The following is a 12439-nucleotide window of genomic DNA, read 5'->3' as shown; positions in this document are numbered from 1 at the left end:
TTTTGCAGCCGTTTGGGGGGGGGGGAGAGACAGGGCGGCGGGCGCCGCCGGGCGGGACCCGGCCCCCCGCGGCAGGTAAGCGCGGCAGCACCTGGCGGGGGAGGGGGCGGGCTGCCCGCCGGGACCACGGGCCTGCCCCCGGGCGGCAGCCGGTCTTGCGGCGCGACGAGGCTCGGCGGGGGCCCGCAAGGCCGCCCGGCAGGCCCCGCTGCCGGCCCCGCTGCTCGCCGGGGAGCCGCGGCCCGTGGCCCCGCGGCGGGCCGGGAGGGCAGGGCTGGGCGGGCGCGGCCGGCAGGGGGCGCTGTCCCGCCGGGCCCGCCGCGCGGGGCAGGGGGTGCCGCAAAGGGTTAAGGAGCGGGCGGCGGAGCCTGCCTGCCCCTGCCGGGAGACCGGGAAAAAAAATAAGCGGGGGAAAAAAATTAAAAAATAAAACCAGACAGGCAGCCGGGGCCGCGGAGCACTCGCGCCTCTCCTTCGCCCCGCCTCCGCCGCCCGCCCGCCTGGGGGGACAGCGCGGGACGCGGAGGCCGGGGCGCAGCGGCGGGACGACAATGCAGCAGGCGGAGAAAGCAGGAGGGGCAGCACACGGCAACATGGAGGGAGGCGCGGAGCGGGCCAGCCCCTGATGCGGCTCTTTCTCCTCCTCCTCCTCCGGGCAGCGGCTCCGGCGGCGATTCCCTCCCTGGCGGCGGCTGGCGGCGGCGGGTGGAAATGAGCAGGTCGGCAGCGCTTCTCCTCTGCCTGCTGGGCTGCAACGTGTGGAAGGCGGTGACCAAAACCTTAGGGGCGCCCGAGGCGGCTCAAGGTCGGTGCGGGAAGGGCGGCGGGACTGGCCCGCTTTGTGCGGTGGCCCCCGGGGCGGCGAGGGGCTGCATTGCGCGGGCGGCGGCAAACTTGGGGGGGCCGGGCCGGGGCTTTGGCGGGGGGCGGCGATGCGAGATCTCTCCCGGCTCCCACCGTCCGCGGCTGCGGGGCGCAGCGGGGGCGCCGCCCGCTGCAGACCCCCCCCCCCTAGGCCCGGGGTGGTGAAGGCAGCCCCGCGGCGGAGGCGGGTGCAAGCCCCGCGGCTGGGGAGCTTTTGTTAACGGAAGGGGCAGGGGATGCCGCTGGCCTCATTGTGCTGCCCCCTCCCTCCCTCCCTCCCTCAGTGTCGCCGGAGCTGTTGCATTGCGTCCTTCTGCCCTGGTTCCCCGCCGTGCCCGCTGCAGGGCCTGACGCGGCGGTGAGAGGCGAGCTGATGGGTACCGGCGGCCGCAGGCCCTGCCCCCGGCCGTGCGGGGCCGTCGGGCTGCGGGTTCGCCCCCCGGGCTGGCGCCGCGGCTCGGCCCACCGCCCCGGGACGTTTCCGGGCCTCGGCCGGGCCTTTTGTTCGGCGCGGTGGGCTGCCCCCCGGCCGGGCAGGGGCCTGTCACGGCGCCGGGCGGCCGCTGGGCCCCTCGGCAGCCGGGGAGATACGCTTCCCCGGCCGGGCAGGGTCGTCTTCCCCCCTCCGCCCTCGCCCGGGCGGGAGCAGAAGCCGCAGGGGGCAGTGCCCGAGTCCCCCGGGAGGCCGCGGCGGCTCCCCCGGCACCTGGGGCAGCTCTGGTGCTCCTGGGCTGGGCCAGGGCCCTGCCGTGGGCTGCTCTGCCCTGATCCTCACAGGTGCCGTGGTGAGGCGTCCCCTCGGCGGCGAGGTGCACCTGCCCTCCAGCCCTCACCCCGTGTGGAAGCTCGGCGGGGGGACACTCTCCCCCGTGCCCCGCTGGCCCTCGGCCTTGCGTGTGGTGGCAGGAGGGCAGCCCCGCTCTCGGCCTCCTCCCGCCAGGCTCCGACGAGGGATCCTGTGGCAGCATCGCGCCTGCCTGTCAGGACCACGGCTATGTTAGGAAGCAGAAAACTTGTCTACCTAAGGGCATGAAATGTGCTAGGAGGAAATGCGCCCTCCCCCATGGTCAGTGTTAGCCTTGTGGCATGTGTTGTCAAGTGGCTATATGTGTCATCAGGGATGAGAGATCGTATGCCGGCTTAGCCTTCGTGGCAATCAGTTGGCAGCGTCCTTCCTGCTGTGGTGGGGTGAAGTACACCATGCAAAGAGTACGCTTATGTCCTGTTACCTCTTAGTTTTCCTGTCTCGCATGTCGGTAAGGGATGCTTGCCACAAGAAGGAAAATGTTAAAAGTAACCTCTTCGAACTCTTTCTTTCGTGGTTGTATTTGTGGTATGCTAAGTAAGATCTAGGTGGGCCTGTGCTCTCATACAGAGTGTTCAAAAGGTATTGGTATCTTGTAGCAAAACCTACCACACTCGGAAATCTGACATCAAATGTAATGTCAGATTTTGCCTTTTTTAAGGACAAAACAATAGCAGTTCTGGAATAGGAAGTACTAAACTATAACTCAAAGGCCAGTAAACTTGGGACTATACTGAGTTTATTGGTAAGTGTGCCAGAAGAACAGAACTGTGTTCGTTCCTTGAAGCTAGCACTTCAGATACCAAGGTAATATCAAAATCTGTTGTAATTTCTGTTTCATATGGAAAATCTCTTTCATATATGTGATCAAAGTGGTGAGGTATTGGCAAAACTAGTGCCTTTCAACTGCCCTGTCAATCTCATTTTCTATTGTCAAGCTCAATTCATGGTATGTGGAAAGACTTGCCTCTATAGCTGCTACATCCACATCAAGCCTGATAGCTGATTAAGTAATAGTAGCTATGTCAGTGAGTAGAGAACATTTCTGTCTAAATAGAATGGTCTAATTTTATCCTCCGTGTAAGAACATCTGAGTTTTCATAGATAGCATCATTTTCCAAAGTCTAATTATGAGCCCAATCTTTACTCTTTGGACATGTACATTGATAAGTGGATATGTAGAGCTAATCTCATATTGAAGTGTATTCTGCTCACTAGTTACCAGCCACTTACCATGCATGAGTCTTTTTTGAAAGTTTATGCAATGCGAGCTTGTAGCATTGAACATGTTCCTAATCATCAGGTAGGAACATCTTCTAGGAAAAAGAGTTTTAGTACCAGGCACATTCCTTGTTTGTATACTGAGCACAGTAAGTGCTAAATGGTTGTAAAACCTAAACCAACTGTTTTTCTCTCTTGCCCTTTTAGCACCGTGATGATAGTTGTAGCTACAGGTGAAGGGCCATTGCTAAAGTTCAGGGATGTTTGCAGATGACTGACTTTCCCCTTGTGGCTGTGAAGAGACTAGTGAAAAAAACAGAAACTGGAATAAAGGTGGAGGTGAGAAAGCCAGAGGATGCCATCAGGGAGTAATTGCTTCAGCTGCAATTTTTGTTATTGGACAGGTTACAAGAGACTAGGGCAGAGAGCCCTCCTCATCGTGGGAGAGATTAAATGAGATTCAGTTAAGGTGTTCCATGCCTGTGTTAACAGAGCAAATAAATAGGTCTTGGATTTGGAGCTATTTGAAGGTGGGATTTGTAGTCGGTGTTCTGGTTAAGGACGGGATGAGGAGCGATGCTTTGCATAAAGCATTTCTCTTTCGCTGCTCTCAGCTGTATGTTCAGTCCCAGCTTCAAATTCTGCTCGGCCAGACTGATTACATAATTTGTGAATATGGAAAGTACTGGTAATTAAGCTCTGCATTTAGCACCCTATTTAGAAAACTGGATGGCTTTGGCACGCTGTTACCTTATTTGATTCATTATGCAGGTCTGTTGTGGCCTCTGAAGGTCACAGAGGTGCCCTCTAAGTTTCAGTAACTTATTTTCTTTAATATGTTAAAATCCACCCAAATGAGTTGTTCATTTTTGTCAGTTTGATGCTTAGAGCCCCAGCAATGAAGTTATTAGAAGTCCATGAAGGTACACTTCAGGATTGGTAAGGCTTTTACCTCCTTAACTTCTCTCAAATACTTAAAACCTGACAAGTGTTTCAGATGAGGACTAAATTACGGTTTTGAGATTTTTTTGGTGGCTTTTGTTTGTTTTTTAATTGTTCTATCAAGTATTGCCGAACTTAAATTGGTTTGAATGCTGAAATGAGTGTGTAGAAATTTTAATTAAAACAAAAAACCAAACCAACCCTTAAGCTGCATTCCTATTGGGAATTGGTGATTTGTCTGATGAGTACAGACAAAATACACAGTGCGTTTTCTTCATATGAACAGATCCCTTTTAAACTTAGGGAGCCTTGGCAAATAGGAATTTAAGAGTTATATGAAGAGGTAACACTAATGCAGGGGGAATGTAAGCAAAATCAGTGTAATTTGAAAAGGGGTTAAATTTCTTTGTTGCCTGTAAACTGTGCTTTGCAGTAGAAGATGAGGATGATTCATTCGTAGATGCTAGGGAGACTCTTTTAAGAGAAATTCTAGAATATTGTGTTATAGCGCAGAAATCTGGTATGACTTTTGTCTGGTGCAGTGGGTATTGGTTTTAATTCATGTCTTCATTGGTCTTCATATTTCATTGGTTCTTCAAAACGAAGAAGTTAGGAATAATAAAGCAACATTTGAGTAATTAATAGCACCCAGTTCAAGGACTAGTCTTCTAGTAGATGAATATGCTCAGGATATCCCAGCTTCATAATCCCAGAATGAGATCAGGCAGATACTTTTTTTCATAGTATGATGGTGAATACTTTTTTTCATAGTATGATGGTGAATAAAAGTTCAGCTGTTGCTGCATAGTCAGAATCCACAGTATCTTCTCCCTCTGTGTGCATGGAGGACTGGAGGGTTGATGCTTGAGTGCTGCTGTTTGGAATTGCCTGCCTGCCTGCAAGCAGACATTACATTACTTGACATTGTGAAAGCTAATTTCACAACCATTTCAGCTGGATGTTTTGTAAAGGCTTCTTTTCTGGACAGCACAGTAACAGCTGTGAGGAGACCCTCAAGTTCTTGGCTTTTCTTTAAGCCAGTTATCCCAAGCTTGCAGCTTTAGCCATGATGATAAAGTTTAGATGATGCAGAAATAGTCTTTCTCTCTTTCATCTTGCACTGCCCGACTGTGTCTTCTCAATCAGCTGCAAATTACTAATGACCTTCAAATACAAACGTTTATTTCATTGAGACCACAAATGGATTCATAAGAGTAGAAGCTAAATTGCTCTAAAGCAGTACAAAAGATGTTGTTTTATTTTAGTGGAGGAGCAAATTGTTTACATAGTACTAGATAGTGTTGTAAAATCTTAATGAGGATGAGGTATTCGTTGGTTTTATTGGTTATCAGATCCAGGTAAGCACTAGATTTTCTTTTTTTTCATGTTTACCTTTAACTACTAATGCCTGCAAATGCCTAGTAACTGATTTCTCTCAGTCAGATGAACAAGTTACCTAGGTGAGCTGAGGGTTTAAAACTGCAGTCGTCTTCTGCTAACCCTTTTGGCTTGTAATACCTTGCAGTAAGTGATTCAACTTACCTTAAATAACGTGTGTATGCACTTGGCAAGTGACAGCAAACTCACATGTTGGCTTTCCCTGTGGTCATTTGTCGCTTGTGTTAGTTGCCATGTGTTACCTAGCACAAAGGTTAAAACAACCTTCTCCCTCCCCCCTCTCTTTTGTCTTTTTTTTTCTTTAAACTCACACTGACACCTCTTACTGCTTGAGACTAGAACCTGGTTCATGAAATTTTTAGGAATGGCTGCTTTCTGTGCCAACTTCTGGCCAAGTGAATGGTTTCAAATAGCAGTCCCTTCTCTACAGGAGAGGTTTCTGGTAGCAATGAAATGCAATTTTACCATATGCTTGTTAATTTAACAGCAGCCTGGGTGTATGTACTTGTGTGCTGGGGAGGAAGAAGGATTGTGCTTTTAGGTTTGTTGGAAAACTTAAGAAAGGTTTTGGTGCGTGGAGGAGCAGAAATGTCACTCTGCCTCCTGTTAGTACAAACTTCGAATTAGTTTTTTACTCTTGTCTTCTGTGGGCAATGACTAGCCACAGCCTTGGTGCATGAAGAAAACTGAGAGGAAGATGCATGGCAAGGAAACTTGATGCATAGGTCGTGTCAGTATAGGTATGCACAGTACCTGGTAGCTTGGTGCTTCAGCTTTAATGGCATTTCTTAACAACCCTGCTTGAAGTTTGGCTGTTGGATAGCAGTATGGTTGGGAATGATGCTTCTTTTCCACATATCTCAAATTACTCAGTACATTTGATCAATACAATTGTGTCGTGGACCTTGAGCTTATAATTTAGGGAGATAGGTATTTTTCCAGTCAGCCAAAGGCAAACTAAATAATCTCTCCAAAATACCTGCAACTTGAAATCAAAGTGCGCATTTTCAGTATTTCTGTTACTGTATACACTGAATTACCTTATGCAAGCTGCATTTTTTGTAGGATTAATTTCCCTTTGCTCCAGTATATATCAGTTCTGCCTTTAGATATGAAGAAAGGCAACTTCTGAGAGAACTGCGCTGTCAGTGTTCTGCCTCTCCCACAGGTCTCAGTGGTTTTACCATTTACCTGTCAGGGAGCACAAATAAGGGAGGCAAGAAGCCTGTGTAAAGGGTTGAATTTATTAGAACAAAAGAGTTCAATAATACTAAATATAATATATGCTAATAATATACACTAAAACATTTTGTTTTGGGAAATACCAAAGAGAACTGAGTGCTGCTTTTTTTGTTTTTTTTCTTCAGAAATTCCAGGAACACTTTCCTGTAAGCTGGTTTACATTAAGTTTTCAGTTAATGTAATATCTGGCTTGTTGTGCATGGGTAATAAGCATTATACACATGCTTTTTACAAATACCATCTTTAGTTTTACTGGAAACTGGAAAGATACATTAATACAGAGCCATAAGAATGTGAACATACTGTAATTTCTTGTTGCTTTTAATAAGTGCATTGAATCTTTTACTTTAAATTATTAAGACAGAATCATATTTGACATAATGGCAAGTCTGAGCCCTTGAAAGTAGTATTTAAGTATATTTCAACATGGAGCTACATTTTCATTTCATGTAAAATGCCAATGTTCTGGTTCAGATGTACCCATGTCACTTTTTTGCTAGCTTGAAGAGCAACGGATCTTGAGATGATCTGAAGGAAACATTCATTTAGGTACAGTATAGTCTGTAAATTTGGCTCCCTCGCTAGCTACTTGTGGGATTGGGTATATTTAAACAGAACTGCTGTGGATATAAAGTCTGTTTTGAATAGAAGCAGTCTCTGTAGGCACGGCACAAAAGTCCCTGGAAATCCAACACTGAAGCTGTCTTTTAATTGTTCCTACTCTTAACTTTTGCAGTTCTGTGAGCTGTCGCTGCCTGTGCCATACTGTGGATGCATGCTAGGGAGTGAAGTCCTGTCTTTATCCATTATCTGTATGCCTCACGCACTGGGAGGTGAAGCCTCCCTGTCAGTGAGTAGGAACCTGCACTGTGGAAAACTGCAATGCTGCTGTAATAGTTGCTTTTCAGATGGGGAGGCAAGAGCACATAACAGTAGAGGGGACCCCACATAAGCCTTGCTAGACTTGGGGTGACTCTTGTAGGGGCCGCCCTCAGCCTCTCTGCCCTGTGGGAACCAGGCTTTGAGGAGACACAGCAGCAACTGCAGTTAGCAGGGAGGAAATGGAGCGGGGGGGGGGGGGGGGGGGGGGAAGTCAAGGGGAAGGAAGTAGCAGCATCCTTTTGGCTTGGGGACAACAAAGGAGCTGAATCCAATAAGGTGCAAAATGCTTCCAGTTTTCTTTAGTTCTGGCTGCAGAAGTGCCGAGAACTACTGTACTGTGTGGTAAGTGTGAGTAATACCATAGCAATGTTGAATGATAAAGGGGAGCTTACCTTGACAGTAAATGCTGAGATAAATAAGAGGTAGAGGTATAAGGTGTCTTTCATCCTTTATAAGCAAGGGTGTATACTAATACAGCAACAAGTATTTATCAAATGATGTTGTGAGACTTGCTTGATAATAAAGCAACAACAAATTAACGTAAATGCTGTATTTGGACTGCTGCGGGGAGGAAATTAATGTATCAGCAGTTTTGTCCAGCCCTCCTGCTTTCCATCATACTGTGAACAGTTTTGCAAAGTGAAAGGTTAAGATCCAAACATCTAATCTCTCCATCTGTACTGGATATGTGAATGTAAGACTTCTCATGTGAGGGATATGCAGTTGTCATCCAGGGTAGGAGGCATCTCACCTAACTCAGGTGTTTGCAGTCTGCAAGTGTCTACATTTTGGCTAGTCATCCACAGTCCTTTTACAGATGTGAAGATCTAATCTTTTCAGGTAATGGAGCCAACTGTCATTCCTGTCACCTGGAGTAAGCACACTTGGTCAGATGAATTGTGCTGTGTGGACCTCCACTGACTAGCATGGCAGCCTAGAAGACTCTGTTTGTACTCCCATTTAGTCAGATGAATCCTCCCTCAGGTACTGTAACTGGAAGTTTCATCAGTGTGGTGGTAGCCTCTGGCTCGGCCTTAGAGCTACTGAATATATACCATGTAATAAGCTAAGCGAAGGAACACACACTCTTGGATTACCTGGCTGGGTTATCTTGTGTTTCTCAAGACTTGAACAAGAGTTATTGTCTATTTACATTTCTAAACCATTTGTCTTTGTAGCATTATGCTTATGAGCCTAAGTGTTTCACTCCCAAGAGTAAATAAACAAAAAGAAAGGTTTAGAAACAAGTAAGGAGGCTTGCAGAGTTGTTTGGGCTTGTCTACATGTTTTTTCCATGTTTTTAATTAGCTTTGTATTCCCAAGAGTTGATTTATTCTGGATTAAGCTGCATTGTTACTCTCACCTTTGTCTGCTTTCTCTTATTGGCATTTGTGTAGCAATGTGGTAAACGAGATCAAGGAAGTTATCCAACTGAAGACTCCTGTACGCACCAGTTCAGTCTTCACCTGGATCGCTTCCACAATTGGATCATCAGGAATTATACAAATGCTGTTGCTGGTGCAGACGAAAGGGCTGAGAGGAGCTGATAAGGGAAAACAAGAACTTCATGGCAGCAGTGCCGGTTGATGCAGGATTAAATTGTTTATAGAACTATAACACAAGATGTAAGGCACAATATTTAGCAAGTTAACTGTTTTAAAAGTTATGGCTCAAAGGAGACGGCTATTGTCTGAAAGTATGTTGCCACCCCATTACTCAAAGAAAAAGCATAAAGAATTTCTTGAAAACTAATTTACTTACAGTAGAAAAAAAAACTGCATTAGAACAGTGAATACTGGCAGACCTGGACCTAGGTACTGGCAGATGATTTGAGATGCTTTCAGCTGCAATGTCTCTGTCTCCATCAGGACAGGTTTTTGTCCCTGCCTCAGATACTCCAGTTTGTACCCTGCATGGTAGTTTAAACAGAGCTTCATCCACAGTTTCAGCTCAAGTGAACTGTGAGATGTAGTGTTCATGAGTGTTTCTCCCATTTGTAGGGTAATGGGTGGGTTAGTACCTGAGTCATCTTTTCTCTGCTCTCTGGATGTCCCAAATGGCTTGAGAGGGAAATGATGCGCTTTGGCCCATTTAAATGCCGAAGAAATGTGGAGGGTGGTACTGGGCACTTAGCATAGCATTCTGGTAGAGTAACTTTTGTCAGCTAGCCATGAATGTACAATTTGGCATAATTAGTGCATGATGCCTGACAGTGTCTGGTCACTCCTCTCTGAACTGTCTGTCAGCCAGAGCAATTCCCACTTTCCTCCAGATAATTGCCTTGCTTTCCTTAGTTACTGCACTTCTGCATTGATGTCTCCTAGATTAGGGTGTCTGCTGAGAGATAAGAAGTTTTCACTCCTTATCCTACCCTTCCTCTTTCCCTCCCTGTGTTAGCCTTCTCATATCTTGAAAGGCTTGGAGTGCTTTTGCTGCAGACTGGCAGGAAGGTCTGCTAGGGAGTGTTCACGGCCATTTCTTGTTTCTGTTTGAGTTGGGCAAGCATTGCTAGGGAAATAAACGGGTCCAGGAGCTCTGGAGACAGGACTCATAGTCTGCAGGGGCTGAGGCAGACAAGGGCGGTAATACGCTGCTGGGCAGCAGGGTGATAAACTTGTCCAGGCGCCGCATTGTGTTTGCAGAATGGTGGCATCAGCTCAAGATGGGAGCAACAGTTGCTCTCTTTGCTTCCCTCTGAATTGTGCTCCTGGCAAGTTCTGAAACCTGCTGAGTAGCATGCTGACCTGGACAAATATTACAGTAGTTTAAAAACCTACTTGTGGTAATAATGTTGACAGACACAGTGAAGCACAGCAATATACTTGCTCTTTTAGCTTTGCTGCTAGTACCCAGAGTATTCTTGCAACTCAGCTTATTTCAGCGTGTGGTGCTGCAGTCGAGGTCCTGGCAAATAATTTAAGTTTGAGCCAGTCTCTAGGTTCATGATGTATGATTTACAGGAGCCAGGAACACAGATGTTTGAAATGAGAGCTCTATTTTCGTTGTTTTGCAGAGTGCCTGTATGTGGGGATTGTTACTTTTCCCCCTACTATTAAAACTTTAATATGAAGAAGCTCGTTTCCTTCAAAAGTTAAAATTTCCTTTGTTCTTACAGGGTAGTTATTTCATTCTTTAGTATACTGCTAGTTAAAACTTTTTAGAGGGAACTATGGCATTAAACTTACTCAATGTAAATACTGTTGTTAGCAGTCTACGTGAAAATTAAAAATAGACTTGCTTCAAGCAGCCTGAAGCAGTAGGAGCGAGAGCTTCTAATGGGATGAATTTCAAGTTTACTTATTGCTGCAAGCTATTGAGTTCTAACTGCAGCAGTCTTTGGAATATTAAACTAGTAAAAGTACTTTAAAAATCAGTTGTTGAAGGAAGAGGATCTGGTGTACTAAAATTCTTGTTGAAAACTATTAGTTTTTCCAGACATTTGATTAGATAAGGACTTCCTTCTTTAGATCAGATATGAATAGCTATCTGCTCTGTGAAGCTTTACCTCAGCAAAAACTACTTGGCACTCTTTAGCTGTGTTCAAAATCTTGCTGGAGATCTTGTTTTAATTAGTAATTTTACCTGTGAGCATGTAGTTAATCTTTCAGTAATTTTTTTTAATTATTATTAAAGCCTGGTTTACTATTGCTGCTGAAAGAGCTGAGTGAGCCCTCAGCAGATGTTGTCATTAGAAAGGGGATCGAAGCAGTGTCATGTCACAAGCTAACTTTCTGCACAGAAAAAAATCTTTGGGTTTTGAGGGGTGAGGGGCTGGGTAACAGAGAGTAGAGCAGTTTTTGTGGTCATGTCCTAGAAAGGTAATGGTTATTCCCATATGCAAGTTAATGTATGCTTTTAAGTGAATACTCCATATTTTCATAAGTTCTTCTGTGGTGAAGAAAAATCAGAAAAGAGTGTAGATAAGCTCTCAAGATCAAACTCTTATGAATAAGTGATAGCCCTGTAGATTCCTTCAGAGCAGTAGAGAATCTTTGTTTACCATGGATGACTGCACATATACAAAGATGCTTTTTAATATCTGATGCATTCAAGTATTAAGTCTTGCATCAGCCACTCAGAATGATCAAGTGACGTCTTCCCTTACCACTAGCCTAGTTGCATGGTGGAAAATATTAAAGCTCAAATTCCTATGGCCAAACTCTCAGGTGTTTCTTCAGTCTCGGTAGTATTTAATCTGCATGCCTGTGCCTTACAAAACTGTGGTGATTTTAGCATTTGCAAGAAGGTATAGATTGAATTGGAGGAAGAGCAAATGCACAGCAGTGTTTCCTGTCCGTGATGCTGACATGGGGCAGAAATTTCATTGCCTCACTGTTACTTTATGCCATTCTGTCTACTGCTATACAGATTAACAGCTGGTAAGGATGTACTTTAAGTAGTCCATCATGAAAGAGCTTGGGTACATCTAGGGGCTGGCTATGAACAAATAGTATCTGACAGTATCAGATTGCAGGGCTGATCATTGCTTACTTTCTGGTGTGTCTTTGTGGAGATAGTAAAGTGCAGCCTTCATTACTCCAAATCTTGTTAAAATTCAGAAGAGCTTTTAACAGCCCAAAGGCTTTGAAGGAGATGCATACATTTGCCAAAAAGAATAGTGCTTTCTCTTGTTGGGTTGCATCTCTAAGTTATTCTTACAGCATTTTGAGTGTATAGTAAAAGTTAGTATTAAGAAAAGGGTGTATCTTCCTTGGAGAAGTGTTGTGGTTTAACCCCAGCCAGCAACTAATCCCCACACAGCTGCTTGCTCACTCTCCCTGGTGGGATGGGGGAGAGAATCGGAAGAGTAAAAGTAAGAAAACTCGTGGGTTGAGATAAAGACAGTTTAATAGGTAAAGCAAAAGTCGCGCATGCAAGCAAAGCAAAACAAGGAATTCATTCACTCCTTCCCATGGGCAGGCAGGTGTTCAGCCATCTCCAGGAAAGCAGGGCTCCATCACACGTAACGGTGACTTGAAGACAAATGCTGTCACTCCCAATGTCCCCCCTTTCCTTCTTCTTCTCCCAGTTTATATACTGAGCATGACCCCATATGGTATGGAATAGCCCTTTGGTCAGCTGGGG

The 12439-nt window shown here is 45.9% G+C and overlaps 1 protein-coding gene across 4 annotated transcripts in view; it reads left to right on the top strand.

Moving 5' to 3' along the window:
- The first annotated feature begins 380 nt into the window (after positions 1–380).
- The window catches only part of FAM171A1 (family with sequence similarity 171 member A1), a 94539-nt gene continuing 82480 nt past the window's right edge, over positions 381–12439 (top strand). For 3 of the 4 annotated variants that reach the window (XM_072854360.1, XM_072854359.1, XM_072854357.1), the window contains exon 1: positions 382–805. In XM_072854360.1, the coding sequence (XP_072710461.1) occupies positions 712–805 (94 nt within the window). In that variant the 5' untranslated portion in view covers positions 382–711. Of the gene's footprint in view, positions 806–12439 lie in introns of all 4 variants that reach the window. The other variant, XM_072854358.1, reaches the window with a different exon arrangement.

The sequence above is a fragment of the Ciconia boyciana genome, chromosome 2, assembly GCF_034638445.1.
Source record: "Ciconia boyciana chromosome 2, ASM3463844v1, whole genome shotgun sequence".
NCBI classification, from domain to species: Eukaryota; Metazoa; Chordata; class Aves; order Ciconiiformes; family Ciconiidae; genus Ciconia; species Ciconia boyciana.
Note: the sequence above shows the minus strand (reverse complement) of the source record. Positions and strands in the feature narration are given on the sequence as shown.